At 51.3% G+C, this 19,922-nt stretch overlaps 1 protein-coding gene across 4 annotated transcripts in view; it reads right to left on the bottom strand.

Annotated features, from left to right (window-relative positions):
- Positions 1-206: 206 nt before the first annotated feature.
- The window catches only part of STK11 (serine/threonine kinase 11), a 70,235-nt gene continuing 50,519 nt past the window's right edge, over positions 207-19,922 (bottom strand). The window contains exons 8-10 of one of the 4 annotated variants that reach the window (XM_067559192.1): positions 15,141-15,334; positions 4,595-4,829; positions 207-573 (exon numbers count right to left, since the gene is read on the bottom strand). In XM_067559192.1, the coding sequence (XP_067415293.1) occupies positions 4,621-4,829; positions 15,141-15,334 (403 nt within the window). In that variant the 3' untranslated portion in view covers positions 207-573; positions 4,595-4,620. Of the gene's footprint in view, positions 574-803; positions 1,068-1,576; positions 3,820-4,594; positions 4,830-9,837; positions 12,748-15,140; positions 15,335-19,922 lie in introns of those variants that run through there. The other 3 variants (XM_067559183.1, XM_067559202.1, XM_067559211.1) reach the window with 3 other exon arrangements.

The following is a 19,922-nucleotide window of genomic DNA, read 5'->3' as shown; positions in this document are numbered from 1 at the left end:
GCATTCTGCAATCTGAATTTACACTAATGGCATTTAATCCCTCAGTGGCAGAGTGCTCAGGGGCTGGGAGGAAGCCCAGGCCTGGGCCCTGGGGGGGGACGGGACACAGACAGAGGTACACCCCCCTCACCTGCCACCAAAGGCAGGAGCAGATGGGTTGAATGGGGGAGAGTGGGGATTAAAAGCAAGTTCCCTACCCGAGGAAACCCCAGGAGCCCTGACTCCCTCTTGAAGCCTGGAGCTGGGACCAGAAGCCAGGAATCCCAACGCTCCTTGCCAAGGTGAGGCTAGCCCGGCACTGGGACCAGCAAGCAGTGGGTCCCCGCCTACGTGGGCAGGACAGCTGTGCCCGGCCCCCATGGCTGCCTGCAGCAGGACAACCAAGAGATCCACCTGGCCAGACTGATTTAAAAAAGGAAAAGAAAAGAAAAGAAAAGGAGGCCCCCGCCCACAGCCCCGTCCCTTCCCCAAGCCCTGGGACAGGAGGCAGGGCTTAGAGTTTTGGAGGGTCTTAATACCTGTTTCTTTTCCTCCTCGGGTTTATTTTAAACACATCACGCTGTGTAGGAATCTCTAAATATACCGCAAATATAAACAAAAAAAGAGGAAAATAGATGTATGTATATATATATATATATATATATAGAACAGTAGTCTAAAACATAAAGTGCACAGCCATGGCTTTACACAATTCTACTCAGCGAGGGTGGGCGGGGGGTGGCCCCCCCACACACACTGGGGGGGACGGACGACCTCCACCCAGGCCCTCCCCCAACCACCCCACCCTCCAGATCGCAAATTAAAACCAGAGGTGGTGTCTTGATTGGCAAAGAGTTGATGCAGAGGAGGGGCCAGCCATCGGCACAGCTGGAGAGAGATGGGGCAGATCGAGGGCCCCTGCCGGCTTCGGGGTCCTGGTGCCATCAAAAGAGGGCTGGGGAGGGGGAGGGGCAGGCGGGCGGTTCTGTTTTCCTCCAGGATTGCTCTTTTTGGATTGCAAGCATAGTCCGCTATCGGGAAAGATGGAGCTGGGGCGAGGATGATGGGGTGTGGTTCCAGGACCGGCTCTGGGGGGAAAAGGAGAGGAGCGAACATTAGAGGTGGGAGCTGCCTGGGCACATGACTGATCTGTCCCCAGAGGGGCTTTGGCCTGGTTCCAAGCAGCAGGTGACTGGGGGCCCCGGCTGACTCCAGTGGGGAGCGCGCAGGGGGTTACACTGGCAGGGGTAGGGCCAGACCAAGTCAGCGGGCCGCCCGCGAGGTCTTGGCCGTGGCTGGAATCTTCCATCCCACACAACTGCGTGCAGGGTCCTCCAGGCAGTGTAGGGGGCCCGGGCAGGGCAGGCGAGAGGGTGGAAGGGGCGTGACTGGGAATTCCCATTCCGCGCCAGCCCCTGCAGCCCCTGCTTTGGCTAGCATGGTTGGCCTTGGGCAAAGCCCACCTGTTCACACGCAGGCACCCCTTAGCCTCAAAGGGCACAGCGACACTGCGAAGAGCCCGGGTCAATTCCCAGGGGCTGCCGCTGTGTAGATGTTCGGGCTGAAAGCCAAGGAGAAGTAGGGCCTCAGAGCCCCAACATCTACACTACTCTTTTTAGCCCTGCAGCCCCAGCCTGAGCCAGCTGAACTGGGCTCAGGTTCGGTGGGCAGTACAGACGTCCCCCTAGAGACGTGCCTTCCAGTCGCAGGGTCTCACTGAGATTCCTGTGCAGCCCCACGTAGAGTCCTAGGGACAGGGGTGATCAGGAGACCATGGCTAGGGCACCCTCCCTCCAGGCCAGGAGCTTCTGGCCTTAGATCTATAAATACCCTGTGCTTCCATTGCACCTTTCAGCCATCCATCCCAGCACCAAGAGGTCAGTCTCACTAACCCCAGGGGGACACTGAGGCACAGGGAGGGGAAAGGACATGCCCAGGGTCACCCAGAAGGCCAGTGGCAGAGTCAGGACTAGAACCCAGGCACTGTGTGTGGTGGGACCATGGGTAAGGCTATTGTGGCTGTGTGTCTGTTCTGTGAAATGCGGCTAATGGGGCTTTCTGCCTCAAAACTAGGGGCAGAAATCATAGTGCGGGGGGTGGGAAGGGAGGGATTTATGACCCAGAATTAGCTTTGGTTTAAAAAACCAACACTCTGCGAATACCCCCCCCCGTCCCGAGACACAGTTCTGTTCAAACCATCAGTGGAAGACACCCTTCCACCAGAACAGCAGCTGCAACCAGCCCCAGGCAGCGCCAGCCAGCAGGAGAAACAGCACAAAGCAGGGAAGTCGCCTGCCCTGGATTCGATTCTGCCACCGACACTCCATGGGACCATGGGCAAATCTCTGGGCCTCAGCTGTTCAATGGAGATAACTAGCCTTTCTTCCTCCCGAGCTGCCTTGTCTATGGAAACTGTAGGCCGGGTAGGCCCCCCCACAGTCACCCACCCACTGCTGTGTTCTCCTTTTGCAGCATGGCCCGTGGAAAAACTAGCTGAGAAAGCTGTGTGAAAGGCAAGGAGCAGATGAGGCTTTTCATTTTGTTTTTTAATGCTTAGAGCTGTTAACTGAAGGGGAAGAACAGCGGCAGCTGCATGCAATTTTTAACCTGACTGAGCCTCTTTGATTACAGCTGGGGAAGTGCTCAGAGTTGAATGTGAGGAACTAGCCAGGCTGAAGGGGCCCCTGCCCTCTCATGGCAATCTCCAGCAAGGGGATTGGGGGGGAGAAGAAGAAGGGGCTCCAGCATTGGGGTGCTGAGCAGGAGGAGGGAGAGGAAAACCAACCGAGATTTCTCCCCCAACAGTGCTAGTTCCCCCGGCAGGTGACTCACTCTCAGCCATGAATTAAACATAAAAGCTGCCACATGGGCCTTGTACGTCGGCCTGCCAGCTGCAGGGGGAGGAACTGGCTTTTTATTCACCCCACCAAGCTGGTCGGGAGCCAAAGGGATAACAGCGCCCCGGCCCCATGGAGCCTGTGTGACGAGAGCGAGCGGGGAGCCGAGATGAGTCACCGCAGCCTGCGCTTGTGAATGGGGCGGCTGCGGAAGGCAGGCAGGGCTCCGTGGCTCCGTGAGCGCTAGAGCTCGGAAGCAAAAGCCATGGACATCAGCCAGCTAGATGGGGAGGGGGACAGCACGGCCTGGGATCAGAGCTACAAACCCTGGTGCTGAAGCTTAGCTAGGCCCAACCCGGGCCGAGCCGCTTTCCCAGAGACACCAGGCCCTGGCTGTTTCAGGTGGGCACTGGCTCACCTCGCTAAAGCCCCCCGGCCCTTTCAGACTGGCTCAGATTCCATTCAAGAGGCAAGGCAGAGACACGGGAACTGGGGGCTTTTGAGAGTCCAAGCGTGTGTTAACGAGGAGCTGGCCGGGGAGGGGGGTTAACCCGATCCCAGGAGGGCGGCATAGATCGAATTCCGTGCTTCTGACAGCGGCCCTGGCCTGGCGTCTCAGCCACAGGGCAAGGCTTCGTTTGAGCCACCACCTTTGGCAAAGCGTCCCTGCAGAAGGCCTGGGGATAAGTGCCACAGGCTGCCCCCGGGGAGGTGTGCATTTGGCAAGACAAGCTTTCCACGGCACACAGAAAACCGAGGAGAGTTGGGTGCCACGTGTGCCTTTGGCATTCTGCCCCGGCCCCCTTCTGCGGCAGGCGGTGGGGCTGCAGAACGCGGAGTCCATCACACAGGTTGCCTGAGCAGAGGAGCAGCTGGGGGATGGCAGCAGGACTCAGATCTGATGAGCTGGCTTGTGCTTCTGCATCCTTCCCCATCCACCCTCGCTGCTAGCCCCGAGGGGCGGAGGGGGGCCAACTTAACCCCTTCCTGGAAGGCGAATGTCCTGGAGGCAACAGACAGTCTCAGCACATCTTCCCGCCATCCTGAGGGCACTGCCACTATGCCAGGGCTGCACAGGGCGTGGGGGCCATGGAGGCTCTCTCCTCTACCCTGGAACTGGCCCAAGGAAGCTGGCTCCAGGTACGCTGGGCCTTCCTCTCCTGCCTGGGGTTTCCTGTGCATCTCGGGGTGGGGGCAGCCCCATCTCCTCCCTGCAGTTACCTTGTTGAGTCCCATTCACCCTCTGTCTGCTAATTGCCGGCAGGTGAACCCGGCCACTTCCTCTGGGAGGGCAAGTGGCGGCGGTTCAGGTCATGGCAGCCTGCCACTGCCACTGCCGACAGCCTGGGCCCAGGAACCAGCACATCAGGGAGGATCTCAGCCCGGTCCCGTCACTGTGGGGCCCGGGTGCCAAAGGCGAGGCAGGGAGAACGGAGTGGCACCATTCCTTCCCCCCCACAGGGCAATGGATACTGCCCCTCCCTTTGGCTTCAAATGGCTGCCCCCAACATCCTGAGCCAGTGGCGGGGCTGGGGTGTCCCTGTCCTGGGGGCTGCCCCCCTCAGAGCATGGCCAGGACAAACGGAGACACCAGCATGGGCCCGCCTCCCACTCATCGGGGGAGGAAGGAAAGCAGCTAGCCGAAGAGCCAGAGCACATGCCTGTACCAAGCCCCAGCTGGCTTGGCTGTGACTCAGATGGCCCCTCCCAGGACGAGAGGGTCTGGGGGAGTTGCCGGTCACACCCCATTGCTGATGGGGCAACGCCAGGCCGCGTACCTGTGAGGAGCACGAGCGTGCCGGGCTCACTGCTGCTTGCAGGTGGAGAGCTTGCGGATCTTGCTGCTGGCAGAGCAGGCCTTGCGCGAGGGGTTGGAGGAGGCGCTTGCCCGCCGCTCCGCTTTCGATTTGGTGCTCAGCTGTCCTGGCTCCGTCCCGTTCATGCACACCGGCTTGGGCAGCCCTTTGCTGCGGTTCTGCCCGTTCGGTGCGGCCTCCTCGTCAGGCACCTGTCCTGGAAGGGAAGCAGGAGACAGGGTCAGGCAGGTGGGATGGGCAGGAGGCTGAAAGGCAGTGTGCTCCAGTGGATTATAGCTGAACACCAGCTCTGCTATAGTTAAGGTCGGGTGATGCTTTCTAAGCACTCTAAAATCCACACGCTTCGCTGGATTATCTTGACATTTGCTGTTCCTCCTGGGGGCGCAGGGTAGCATTAGTGGCCTGAGTCTGGGTTCATTTGAGCAAGGGATTGCCACGATACGGCTGTTTGCAAAACTTACATGGGGAGTCTAATTTTTTTTGCACACACCTGGAGCTCAACCTGTGCCTCTAACCCTCCTCAAACTGTCAGCCACTTGGGATTTCCCTCAGCCAGCCCCGGTCCTCGCTGCCTCTTTGGGGCAGCAACATTACAAATTTTCTCCTGGATAACTTTTGTAACTCCAGGTCGGCGTGAGCTGAACCGACGTGCCTGAGAGTGAACCGCACACCTACAGCAAGGCTAAGGCGCTGTTACCCGGTGGAGGGTTTCCCAGCAGCCTGGTATCACTGAGCTGGGTGGCTCAGGGGGATGTGGGGCGGCTGCTGAACCTGGGATACAGCCATGTCCCATGAAGTCAACCCCACCCTCACCTGCTTTCACGAGCATGTTCCTCGCACTCTGCAGCAGCTCCTTTGGGAAGCTCTGTGCCGAGAGGAACGTGTCAGAGCTCAGAACGCTCCCTTCGCTTTGCATTTCCTGGTTTCAGAGTGGATGAACCCGACATTTGGCACCACCAGCGGCCGCTCCCCATCCTGGAAGGGGGCTGAGCAGCCCAGATCAGGAGAGGGTCTTTGGGCAAAGCCAGCGTAAGCCCAGGAGCAGGAGAAGCTGCCCTGACTCGAAGTGGGAGCTACTTCAGTGAGGATGCAATTCACCCCAAGGCAGAGTCCTCTGCACCCCACATGCCCCAAGGTGGGGACATGTGCTGGCCACTCTGCACGGACGTGAACTGCACCCTAAAAGCCTCAGAGTCCTGAGCAGGCTAGTGGAGGGCTGTTCCCCTCCCCCAGTGCCAGCTCAGAGGAGTGACTCAGCGCTGCAGAGGACGAGCCATTTCCAGGGGAAATCAATTTCACCGCCTGGTCAGATTCCAGATCAGGTAAGGTTTGTTTGGCGGGGAGCCGGGGGAGCGACATTAAACAAGAACCGCAACACCCACCCAGCTCAGCGGGGCCGAGGAAGAGCGTACGATGCTGCTGCTCACGCTACGCACATCGGATGCAGGGCTGGGGAGGAGTTGTCACTGATTGCTCGTCTCTCTCCCCCCCTCCCTTCCTCGCCACCAGACCCATCCAAGGTAATTTCCATCTAGCAGGAACGTCACGCTCCAGGGCCCTTCAGTATGACTCAGAGGTTTGAGTGAAAGTGAAGGCTGTAAGGCGATTATGTATAATTTTCTTTAAAAGATGCTCAGATCCGTTCCCCGCCAAGGCCGTGTCACGTCATCACTATACTTGCGCCAACCATCACCCCATCTCTGCCGAGCCCCATGGTAAGGAGGGGAGACACACGGGGGGAGGGAAGGGGGCCTGTAGTTTCCTTGGGGGGGAATCTCAAGGGCCAAGGGGTTCATCTGGAATGGCTCCAACTGTCACCAAGAGGGGGCGCTGCACCACAAACCCATCACAGCACACCCGTCCATCCATCCCAGAAAGGGTGGCCCTGTCCTCACCAATGGGTATAGCACCCGCTGAGGGTGGATGCCCCCTCCTTGGCACAGACTGGACAGCTCATGGGTTTACTACACCGATCATAAAGGCGTCCACCTCCAAAGTGTCCAAACCCCAGAGAAAATGGTTGTCCGAGGACAGCATGGAGCATCCTCCTGGCCCTGGCCATGTTTCCAGCCCACCCGGCCCTAGATTTCCCACGGGGCAGCATATTACCTCATAGGCCTGCTGAGCAAGTTGCTTCTACTCCCGTCACGTCTGCAATGCCCCCCAGCCAATGGATTCACTCTGATCTCCCCTGCCTTCCCCCCCTTCTGCACAGCCTTTACTGTGCACCCCAGTGCTGGCATTTCAGATCCTCTTGGCAGGTGGAAAAAAAATCACCTCGGAGCATTCATTTGTAGCAATAAGCCATGAAGGGGGAGGGAGGAGATGCTTTGCTCTAACACACACAACAGCTTCCAGTGAATTCTTTTCTTTCCCTTGAATGTGCATGCAGATTAGCCAAGCAGCTCCTGGCCAGCACATTGCCCTGCATCCCTCTCCCTGCCCCGGAGGGAATACATCTACCTTGCCTCCCCCGCATTCGCCTTTCACATGGCAGGGGATGGAATTCACACAGCCTTTTGGGGGGGGGGGGGGGGGGGGGGGAGAGAAAGGAAACACATTGCAAGGGATGGCGGCAGGCCACACGCGGGGCTCTGACAGAGGAGGGGAAAAGTGAGAGCACACAAAGGCATGCCAGGATCCAAGGGCTGGAAGCACCTGCTGGCCAAATTGATGCTAGAAAGAAGGTGCCTGTTTTTAAGCAGTGAGGAGAATCCCCCACTGGAACAACTGACCTAGGGGTGTGGGGGAGTTGCCATCACTCGAAGCCTTAAGTCGACCTTTTTCTGAGAGAGAGACTCTCCTAGCTCAACCACAGGATATGGGCCTGAGGCAGGAACGACAAAGCAAAGTTCCCGGGCTGTGTTGGCTGGAAATCAGGTGAGAGCAGCGTGATGGTCACTTCTGGCCTTGCAAATCTATGGATGTCGGAAGCAGGTTTGGCTCCTTGCTATCACAGCCCCATTAGCAGTTGTCCAAGAATGACCTGGAAACCACGGCCCATGTCTCTCTATCCCTTCTAGAAGGGATAAAGCAGTGAGGGCCCCAGCCCCGCAGGGACGCTAGCAGGCCCTACAGTGGTTTGGACTTGCCCGTTTCTATTTTCTCCACAGAGGGAGCAGAGAGTGAGTAACACCATTCTGAACAAAATAGGTTTCACCCTTCCTTCTCCCCCCGATGTATTTCATTAGCTTGATTTTTTAGCAAGACGAATACCCTAGAGCAAGGCTGGTCACAACCACTCTCCGTTTGCCTTGTATCATTCAATGGGGCTGAGGCTCCTGGCTAGATCTCAGCGACATGAGAATTGGGGGCCGGGGGTGTGTCCTGCTATGGAAAAGATTGAGAGCAGCCCATTGCATTCAGATTCTAGACAGGCAGGGGGATCTTTGTTTTACAGCTGGGGAAAGCTGAGGTGTAGGATGACATTTTCAGGGATAATTCACTAGTTTTGGGTGCACAACTGGACAGTCATGGGGGCCCAGAACCGCACAGCCACAGCTCCCACTGACTCCAGCTGTCAGCTCAGCACCCTCCCACAATCAAGCCCCAAGTGGTTCGTGGTGAGCACCCAAAACGAGACAGCAATTTTGGATCACAGTGGTTTAAGTGCCTTGTGTAGGAGCACACAGGGCAGGCAGTGAAACCCAGCTGTCCCAGGACATGGGTTACTGAAAGCAGCGCTTGATTCTGGGAGACACAGCTGGACACACACCTTAAAGGAATCCATTTCCAGAAAATGCTAGGCACACCCTCAAAGGTGTCATGGTGGGACCCCCAAGGAAATCAGTAGGGTTGGCCTGCCTTACCAAACAGCAAATCCCAGCTGCACTTCCCCACTAAAAAGAATTCAGGATTTTAAATCACTTCTCCCAAACCCCAATTATGTGGCTGCAGCACCTCAGATAACCCTGCTCAAAGCAGAGCTGAGCGTTTAACGCTCCCCCCTCTTCCTTGTTCATCTGAACTTGAGCCAAATCAATTAATGTTTCCAATTGGAAAAAAAAAAAATCTAACTTTCATCTGTTTTTTGTGCAACTCTCCCTCCCCCTCCCCCCAAAGGATTCCAGGAAGCTTCTCTGGATTTGGGGGATGGAGAACATCCCACCATGCTAATTTTATCTCCCCTCCTAATGAGAGCTGCTGACGCTCAATTAATGAAACTAAAAATTTAACACTAGATAGAGTTTGGCATCTTTCCGCCCCCACAGAAGCCTGTGACCCATTGTGCTGCGGCTGCTGGAACAGCCATTGTGCTACCTTCCCAGCATCAGCAGAGTGGCTTTACGGAAAGAGAGGGGACAGCCATTGAGAGCGTGCGTTTGTCTTTGCCATCTCTTGTGCTTGCTGATTGTTCCGTCCGGCTCACAGACTCCAGAGTGGTTTAAAATAAAAACGCCTCTTTCATCAAATGCTTTCGTACCACTGCATTTGTCAGCTACCAGAACGAATGTGCATGCACACACCATAGAAACACACCTCTGCAAACACTTGACACTTATTTTTACACTCTAGTCTTGGCTTCATTTTCCAGCCCTATCCTGAATATCAGGGAGTGAAAACCAACAAACAAATACAGCAGCCATTTATCTCTGCATGAACCGTACACTGCAGTTCAGGCTGAAGAAGGTTAACAGTGCGGGAAGGAAGACGCAGGGTGCATCTCTTTAAACCTGAAATTTTTAGATAAAACCAGCAGGACCCCAACCTCACTTAACATCGCCCTTGGGATTGAAAAGGATGCCACCTCTGGAAGTGATGGTTTGGTACGTGCCAGCCACCATAACATGCTCTCTCCAGCAATTTCCTCTGAGGAGACATTTAACAGATATTGAACGAGGGACACAATGTTTAAAGCTCTCTGCAGACCAGCATAAATCTTTAAAGAACCCTTTAAAAATAAAGCACGTTCTTAAAGCCCCTTCTTCCGCTGATCAATGTAAGATTTAATGAGGCTCCCTCCCCCCACCCCCCATAGGATTCCCACCCCCGCCTATGAGTCAGTTGTTCGCTTGCTCTCTGCTGCTCGTGGAACTGCAGCTCAACTGAGCAGAGCCTTTTGCAAGTTTTCTATTTTAATGGAATTTCACTCCTTTAGAAAGCTAAGGCTCACAAAGCAGAACTGAGTGAGTTCACAAGGCTGGGAAGGGAAGATAATCTGTTCTCTTTACAAGCGGTTCCTTGATTTCGTGAACACACACACACACACACACACACACACACACACACACACACACACACACACACACACACACACACACACACACACACACACACACACACACACACACACACACACACACACACACACAGCAGAGCTCTGCTTGCACTGAGGCCAGTTTCCTTTCCTTCCTGTTCCCCAAACATTCACATTCACTCCCAGTGAAGGTTTTACTCACCAGAACGGCAATCTGTATGCCATGGCCAGAAGGGACCAGTGCAATCTAGTCTGACCTCCTGGCTATAACAGAGGCCACACAACTTCCCCAGATAATTCCTAGAGCAGATCTTTTAGAAGAACATCCAATCTTGATATAAAAATTCTTAGTGACGGAGACTCCACCACAACCCTTGCTAAGTTGTTCCAATGGTTAACTACTCACTGTTAAAATTGACACCAAAGAGCCAAACCTTTAATGCTGCTTCCCTGTACACGCAGTTTCAGAGTATCCAAATTCACTGGCGCCATTATCATTCCCTTGTTAATAGACATCCCTATTGGAAGAGTCATAGGGAGCCCTGGGGACTGACCAGAAGCCAGGGGCGTTAAAGTGGGCAGCAGCGACCCAAAACAGCAGATCAGGTCTCCTTATTATGTACCCAAACTTGAATCACACCAGCTTCTGGCAGGTGTATGGGGACAGTCTGTCTGTACTGGGCTTTCTGGCCTTTATAGGTTGCATAGACAGGGTGAGCCAAGCCTTCGCTCATTTGTCTGACTTAAGAAGGGTCTGCACCATACTAACCAGGAAAGATCAAATTCTGCCCTTTATTTCAGAGGAAGCAATGGAGGGCAGAATGTGGCTCAATGTTTTTAGCACCTCTACAATAGCTGAGCTGTCAGGGCAGAACAGGAATGGGATGTTTCGGGGCAGTCGTTCACACAGTGCTATCCTGTGCCCGCTATCTAATCAACATTGTACAACTGTTCTTCAGGTAACCGAGGTTCTAGGAACATCAACAACACCCAAGTCTTAATACAACATAAAATGTGTTACCACACCCTGGAAATTGCAATAAGGAGCGCTGCTCTATGCAGCTGCTATTAACCAGAGCTCTCTATCCCTTTGAAGATACACAAAGCATGCAAGAGAACTCCAAACATCTTTCAGTAATTCGCGTGTCAGCTTGCTGAGTGACAGCTCTTATTTGGGTTTAAATGCTGTTTGCATCAGGAGAACACAATAGCAGCAATTGCTGCTCCAGCTACAATCTTCCCTTGTTACAAAGCACCTGCCTGCGCAGGGGATAACAGCTGCTGAGATGAGCAGATGAATGTTGCTGGAAGCTCAACCCTCCCCAGGGCAAGGTGCTGCACGTGCAAGGTAGAGCGCTGAGCATTCAGCCCACAGACCCAGCATTCCTGAGTCGCTGCCGTGCAATCACTAAGTGTACACCTCCACTTCCACCAGAGAGGAAAGTAAACCTTCAGCTTTATGGCTGAGCCCTAGCGTGCTAAAAACAGAAGTGCAGCCCATGCAAGGGGAGGGTGAGGCTACTTGCCCGAAGAGTCCCGGATGGGACTGTACTCTGGGTGGCTAGCCTGTCATGCTGTGCACACCACAGAAGCTACACGTCTATTTTTAGTGCACTCGCTCAAGCAAAGCTAGTGCGTATGTCTGCTTGAGCTGGAAATTACACCTCCAGCTCCAGTGCAGTCCTACCCAAAGTGACTCCTCTCTAACAGCAGGCAGGAAGGTGACAGGGCTGGCAGAGTTAAGTGGCATCTTAGCAGGCCAGCTGCATTTAAGACTATGTCTCCTCAGACACACACTGGGCATGGGGGCTTGAAGCTTAACATTGCTCAGTGCAGAGGCTATGCCTACTGCCTGGCCTTACCTGCCCTGAACAAAGAGTCCTACATGCCCTGCTGTGCACCAGAGAAGGAACCACAGGAGCAGGACCTCTATTGCTTGTCTACATAAAAGTAACTCCACAATACCAGGGTGGAGTGCCATGGCTCAGGGAGATTCTGCAGACTTGTGTGTGATCAGAACCAAAGTATGGGCCGTCCGTGTGTACATGTTAACGTGTGATCACTCTACAGCTGAATGCACGTGCAGAGCTGTGCCTTTTATAGCAGTAAACCGTCAAGTAACAACACAGAATAAATGAGACATTCTGAAGAATCTCAGCTGGCGTGACAACAGGGAGTGGAACCCAGAAATTCTTCAGGGTTAGGTAGCAAGAACTAGTCAGCCAGAGAGTCCAGGTGACACGGGGAGTGGTGGAGAAAGCAATCAAAGCTGCACACGATGGAGCTGTCAGTCAGCAAGGGGCTTGGTCTCCCACAGCAGCAATAGATACATCGGTGAAGCAAACCTTCCAGTGCTCAACTCCTGAGAAACTTTGTTTAAAAAAAGCTTCTGTATTAAAAATAAGACTCAAAATAGAGAACTGCTGAGTTTCACTGTAGCAACCTATTGACCAACCTAACTAGGAGGGAGCAAGGCTGGCTGGTTAGAGTACACATCAATCACAGCAAGCGCAGTTAAGACTCAATGCTGGTTCTCTCTCAGGTCACCTGCACGCTGGGGCCCCATAGCTAATCTTTGTTTAAACAAAAAGAGCAAACTCCCTCATGGACCAGGTATATGTGGTGGTTGGTTTGGGTTTTTTTTTTTTTTAAGTAATGGTACCCTCTCGGCGGTGGGAAAGACCCTGCTGGGGTGCAGAGAAGTTAGGAGCAGATTCTAAGCCAGCACTATAGTTCAAGCAGCAAGCACCACTATCTGTTCTCTCCAGTAGCTTTAGCAAACTAGGCTAAACTTCCAATTCTTCTTCAACGTTCCTGTCCGCTGGTAGCTCAGCTTCCTCTCCAAACAGCTCGGCAACATCCCCCATCTGCTCTGCTTTGTCCTCTCTAAGCCCTGCCTCAGCTTCTTCCTCTGAACCTGGGGAATGCACAGGAAAGCAACAGAGCATGGTTAGAATAAGTGTCTCTTTCTATCTACTGGTCCCAAGGGAGTGATGACACAAGGAGCTTGGCAATGTGGGCCCTTCGCTTGGCTGTCAGATAGCCAGAGATGCTAAGTACAACAGATCCACCGTGGAGAGGAAGCGCTAATTTAGGGAATAAATTCACATGATTCAGCTCCTCTGTTGAGAGGGAAAAGAGACCTGGGCAGGAACAGGAGAAAGTGGGGGCTCCGATTTCCCACCATTCTCCATTCTAGTCCTCCAAGGGTGCCATGGGTGTGTGTGACCCTGTCAGGCTTCCCATTCAGCCATCTGGCCGAGCTCAGGACACAGACAGGAGTTAGGGGTAAGGAAACATCAGCCACAAATTTTAAACCTGGCTGCCTATATTCAGGCTCCCACATCCAAAGACAGAGCGGACTTCAATTGGAGAGGTTCAAAAATCAGGTCACTCAGGTAGGTGCCTAAATATGGCTATAGGGACACCAGCTTCAGGCTCCCAGGTCTGAAGTATTGACCACAGCCTCATATGGACCCTCAGAGGAACACAGCAGGCTCCATGGGTCCTGCCCCTGGTCCCAGACAATACAGGAAGTATTTTGGCAAACTTCTCTCCTCCCCATCATTCCTGTCTTTAGAAAGGCCCTAGAAATTAGGCCGTTTAAGGAGCCTACCAAGTTTTTCACATGGAACTGAAGGAGCCTGCATGAGGACCCCTGAGGAAGCCCTGGCTTAGTGAATGGTCACTGTTACTGGGAGAGTGGGAGGGCAAGGAGGGAGAGAATGCAGCCTTCAGACCATTCAGAACTTCCCAACGCATTGAAAGCTCTGTGGTTTGCCCAGCTACTATTGGTGCAGCAGTCCTTATTAGAAACCTTAGTTATTATGAATGGCCGATTGTCACAGGCAAATCAGCACTTGGAAAATGTCACTCTGATGAAACTCCCTTAGTCTTGGAAAGTCAGGCTCCATCCTGCCCCAAGTACATGTCCGCTTGGCTGGATATTTGCATAGACACTTGCCTTTGGGGATTTTACAGGGAGCTAAGGCTCTGCTGGCTTAGTTCATTTTGATCACTTGCCAAGGGAGCCGTAAACGAAGTAACATCCTGTATAGGTAGCTGTCTGAGAAGACAAGCCAGGGCTAGATTATTACCCCATGCCTTTAAATGCAGAGGCTATTCAATGCTAAAGCTGCCTGGGTTGCCCTCATGGCACTCTGAGCTCCCAGGGATGGGTTCCTGGATCACGTGCAGTCAGGAAGCACCCACAGTCTGATCAGGGAACCAAGAGCAAGACAAGACACAGAGCATCCTAAGGCCTAGCTTTCTGCACCAAGGGGGCCAATCTCACCTTTACTAATACCCCACTAGAGTCCATGGAGCTGCATGTCATGTCTGGTAATCCTACACCCCAGGAGCTGGAAGTCTTCCCACAAGCACAGATGACCTATCCCCAGACACTTAGGAACACCTTGCCATAGAGGAAATCAGCTCCTCGGTAGGTATTAATTACAGCATCTCCTTACAAATCCTCCTATCAAATCATCCATACCAGGGGAGCAACTGACCAAGAAGTTTACGGTACATAGTTTGTAATCTATTAAGCAGGTAAAGTAGAACCAAGGAGGCTGGGCAACTCATTTGATCGCTGCTGGTGTTAACAATGAGAGAGTGATCTTTGTCCTGTGCGCTCCCAGCGCCTTGGCTAGCCAGCTCTCCACATACCATTTGTTTCTTTCTCTCCATCCAAGTTCCAAAATTTGCATATACCTAGAGGCTGAAATTTCCAAAGCCGCCTGGGGTATTCAGCTACACAATTCCCAATGATCAATGGGAGTTGCGTGGTTAAATTGACTACTTTGGCTCTGAAGACCTCAAGCTGTTCACTGATTTTTAGAATTTGGGATTTTTTCCTGTAAGGCAATCCTATAACTAGATAGTCTCAGAGACTGGGCCAGGGGAATAAGCCTCAACAAACCTGTAAGTTATGCATTACACAAACCCCACCCAGCTACACCATCTGCTATGCATACAGTCATTATACTGGGCTTCAGAATAACTGAGATGGTCTTGTAAAATTGGCTGTGGAACGAAGCATGCAGAACAGAGACTATTACTGGATGCAATGAAGGAAACTGGCATGAGGGTAACACATAGGAAAGGGTGTCCTATTTATGAAATAAAGGACCTAAACAACCGGAGCTCTGTGGCTGGCTCAAAGGACTGTGCATCATGCTTAATCAAATAGGCTTCTTAACTGCTGAAAGCGTCTGGCCATTCAAACCTCATGCTTTCTCCAGAAGGTTTTAAAAAGGGCCTGAAAAGTTATCTCTAGCTCCCCTATCCCGTTATCCTCCTTTCTCTTACCTGGTACTGTGAAGTCCTGAGTGTAGATGATATCATCTTCAATGTCATACAAGTCATCGTCCTCTTCCTCATTGTAGCCATGCAGATCTTCCAGATAAGGCACCACCGTCATACTTCTCCACCTGTCCTTTGTCTCTGGGCTGGGAGGTATGGGGACCAGAGCCTCTGCCTGAGTGTGTTTCTTACGAAACCAGCTGCAAAGAGTCCAAGGCACAGAGTTTCAGTATGGCTGCCCTTCCAGCAGGAAGCCTTGACAGCTTAAGATGCTCCCACCAATCACATCAGAGCATGTTGCTTTTTTCATTAATGGAAAACATCTTGCTCTGGTTTATGCCCTTGTAGGCTTCGCCATAGTGTATAGTCTGGAGAGCACAGGGGCAAGAAAGGTGAATCCTCAGGCCTCATCTCCATTGCTCTGTGGCAGGAAATAATGTACCAGCTGCGAGTGCCACTCCTGAGGGCATCCAGACCATTGAGCCAAGGAGAACCTCTGATGGGCCTACAAAACTGTCTCTATCATTAACGGAGCAGTGGACATACACTGCCAGACACACCTGACTATGACAAATACCCACAATAGGATGGCTTAGGGGACCAGAAATAGGGTACAGAGCCTTTCATCTCTAGATCACGGATTCCAACCTGGCCTGAATGAACATGGAGAATGAACTACCGCCCCTGCACACATGCAGGTGGTTCCTCAAAAGCAGGGTTGAGATACATTGGCAGCAAGCAGTGTGAAGGAAGCCAGCATTCACTGCTGCTCTCTGAGCTATACCTGATCTGCAGACAGAGAGGAGATTTGTGTCTCTAGAGCTAAGAATCAAGCACTTTCTCCCTGATTTATAGAGTCGTAAAACAGCATAACCAGAAGAAAAGAAGACTTGAAGCATTGAGTTTAAGAGCTGTGGATCTTTACCCCCAAACTCCCTCTTCATGACAATATTCAGTGGGATCATGGCAAAGCCATTTAATGCTTTACCCTTTCACTTCACCCCTGTCTCACTGGAATTCTACAACCATTTAATCCATCACCCATAGTGCTGTTCTAACTTGCCATCTGCCCAGAGAAGGAGATCAGTGCCAAATGCCATTATTAATCAGATCAAGAGTCCAACGGTCTTGCATTACATCAATATCTCAGGAACCAGATGGGTGTCCTTTTCCATTTTTCACTGCCCTATAACAGACGTGCTCCAATACAGCTATCAGAGCTGTGCAGTGGAGTTAAAAAACCATTTCCTAGAAGTACCATTGCAGTCCCTGTGCCAAGCTACAGTGCAGAGTAATCCAATACATTTAAAATACCATTTGCCTATAACCATTTATGGAGTCTTCAGCATGCAGGTTGCTCCGACATGCCTTATCCAGCCTTCACACATTCAGCTCTCGACAACAAGTGCCTGTTTCCCCAATTATGCACCCTGATGACCCCAGCAGCCAGAAGGATCAATGCGTATGGATTAAGAATTCAGAAGGTCAGGCTTTGGTCATCCAATTACTTCCTCCCACATCCTATGTGAACCATGCTGCTGGGAAGGTTCAAATCTGGCATGCAGAGTGGCATGCCCTCCCTGCTATCTGAGAGGCTGTCACATAAGCATTTCAACAGGCAGTTCTTATGCCTTTGCCCCAGGAGGGTGACGACCACCACCACAGGCAGTGACCAAGGAGTTCAAAGCATTCTCACCTAATGAGTGCCTGGTGTAGAGCAGCTGGGTCCCCTAGTGGGCTGCTATCCCTGCATTAAATATTAAAAACTCTGCTTTTATGCCATGGGTTGAACGTTAATTAAACCATAAAAGCCAATCCTTCCTGGCACTAGCTTGGTAAAGACAACTGTGCTGTTTATCAGAGGCTGAATGAGAACACCAAGGAGGTGCCCCTCACTTGCTGTGAAAGGATGCTTTAATCCGCTTGTCATCATAAGGGGATCTGGCCTAATGTGGCTATAAGATTTCTCCTCCAACCTATTAGCTTCATTCCAGGGTCCACAAAAGGTGCTACTTTAAGTCAGAGACTAGGTCCTCTGCCCACAGAATAGGCATAGAACGGGCAGCACGAGCCTCCGCCATGCTATACCCCATTCTCCACCGACGTGTCTCAGACCTGACCTGGAGGGTCCATGCCTGCACCACCCATTCAGTACTTTGGCCTTTTTGCAGAGACTGCAGTCCCTAGAAATGCCAGGTGCAATACGAATGTTAGCTATTTGGTTGCATGTGCTGACATTAGAAACAGGTTTTGGCTACCACCAATCTGGGACAGATTTGAACTGGTCACCAAAGGGGAAGAGAGAGGTCTGGAATGGGCTCTCAGGAACCTATGCCATCCTGTTTGTTTTGTTTTTCTAAATCACCTGCCACCCCCAAAGTAACTTGGGGGACATGCCTCCTTCACAACACAAATGCAATCATGACTGCGTTAAAGTCATAAGCTGGTTAGATAGTAAGCCTAAAAATGTGACGTTTCAGTAAACCTGTCCAGTGAAAACAAGCAGCTAGTTACATTTTCATATGCATGTCTCATTCTACTGGGACAGAACAATCAGTATTCATAGAAGGAGAAAACCTTGTTCAAAACCCAGCTTTGCAATTAGCGAACATGGTTTGAAAATAAAGTTATGAAGCAGTGTGAAAGGGAAATGGATTCAAGTTTTAATACAATCTGTCTAGAAAGATTGAAGTTCTCTCTTAAAAGGTGTTTGATCTTTTTGAACCCAAGAATGTGCTGTCATTTTAAACTAAGAAGGTATGAAATTTGGTATGCATGTACCACCACTTCTTATCTAACAGTGGAATAATTTCCTAGTCCCTTTTTTGGAGGGTGCTCAAGGTGGACAAGAAGTTAGATTGGAGACAACAGAAATTGCCTCTTTGAAGTGTCTAGTGCACTGGTTCAGCATTTTAAGTGCTTCACATTGGCAGCTTTTCCTGCCAAGAGTTTGAAGATCGCTCCTCTGAGGACTATGGCAGATGTGGGGTTTCACAGATGGGCAATGAAGTGAGCAGCTGCTGCAGGAGTTCCATGACCACCTAGAAGCACTTCATGTGCAGTCTCCATACAGTTCTGACCAACAGCGCCTTGAGGGGGATTAGAGATCAGCACTGGCTGCTTGGAAAAGTTAAGCAGCAGCCCATGCTGCTGCTGCTGCTGCATTCTGGGAAAGATGAGATAAGAGTACCAAATGCCGCCAAAGAGGCTGAAAGAGAATTCTTGGTGCTTGTGGATTGGAAAAGCCCAGGATTTGTCAGTATGGCATTTCAGATTCTGACTAAACTAGTTAGGAATGTGGAAGAGATGCTCATGTATGGGAAGTAGAGGCTCCAGGATCGCACAAGGCCTGGGAAACCCACAATTCTTGTGAACCTTCAGACCTTTTGCATGGCAGGAAGACTGTTCCCAGATCGCCAGTGTTATATGGGAAGCTGGAATGCAAACACGCCTCGATTTATTGACCATTATCTGTCTGGAGCTCTTAGGTTTAAGATCAGTCTCTCACTTCCCCAAAAATAATCTCTCCACCAACAACAGGAGATATTTTACTGATTTGGTTGTTGGATTTCCTTTCCTTGGGAGGCTGTTCTCATCAATGAAGCAACTATGCAGATGCAACTTCACTCTGGGCTGATCTGCTAATGACCCTGCTAGCGCATAGCTACTGCAGATCCATAGCCACCATTTATTTTTGCTGTGGGCACTGGGCCTGGATGGAACCAAGATATAAATGCTAGGGACCTTGTGAGAATGAAATATAGGGGGCAGAAGTGAGATCAAAGTGAAAAGATGTCAAGGTTGCCAACAAGGAAATTTTGAAAGAAGGACTAGAAATTTCTAGCAGCTAGTGATGTTTGTTTTGCAGCATTTCAGCTCTGCCTCCTTCCTTCCTACTGTCCTACTTTCCAGGAGAGTAAAAATAGGTTTTATTAACAACTGAAATCTGAATCACTGTACTTGTAGTCATGTTGATTCCATCCTCTGGGAGGTGAATTCAAACATTTACATATGTATATATGCTAATCAGAATGTAAAGTGAAAGGAGAGATTCAATGAAATACAAAGGAAACCAAAGACCTGTTGGAAAGAGCCCCTCAAGTAATTTTACATAAAATAGCAGACAGTATTTCCTGTCAAGTCTCAGAAGGGGCAGAGACAATTCCGCCTGTCACTCTGAGTTCTCCGCATATCCCAGTAGGGCAAAGAGTTTGTTATTGCAGATCAGGCTACAGCTCCACCAAGTCTTAGCTTGGCTCAAGAAGTTATTAGCCACTGCTTTGTCATGAGGCAACCACTCACCCATAATGCATCTCTCATTGTGTGATACTGCAGGCGAGGTGAAGTCCCTGCATGACACTGAATTGATCAGCGGACACCCTGAAGTGTCAGACTGGATTTGAAAGCTTTTGAGAATAGAAACGTGCTTTATTTCACGGCTTAATCCCAAACATAATTTTATTGCTGCTTTTTAGCGGAACCACACCAGAACCCAAAAGCATTAATTAGCTCAGTGATAAGAGGTTGATACTTCAGTGACAGTCACATCCTCCCTCCTGCTTCCCACTATGATGGGGGAAGAAACACTTTTGTAGGTCTCAAAAGCACCAGTCACAGAAAGCACGGCCTCTGGAAGAGGCAAATTCACCTGGAGCTTCTCCTCCCCACCTCCAGCAATTTGCAACAAAGTGCATCAGAAATAGGTGGAAGACAGACACTTTCTGGCTATTTTGCAGGCTGAGGGGGGATTTATAAGCACAAATATGCTGGGGCAGAAGCATTAGTGAC

The sequence above is a fragment of the Emydura macquarii genome, unplaced genomic scaffold (genome assembly GCF_026122565.2).
Source record: "Emydura macquarii macquarii isolate MOO-44397 ecotype Brisbane River unplaced genomic scaffold, CSIRO-AGI_Emac_v2 contig_306, whole genome shotgun sequence".
NCBI classification, from domain to species: domain Eukaryota; kingdom Metazoa; phylum Chordata; order Testudines; family Chelidae; genus Emydura; species Emydura macquarii.
Note: the sequence above shows the minus strand (reverse complement) of the source record. Positions and strands in the feature narration are given on the sequence as shown.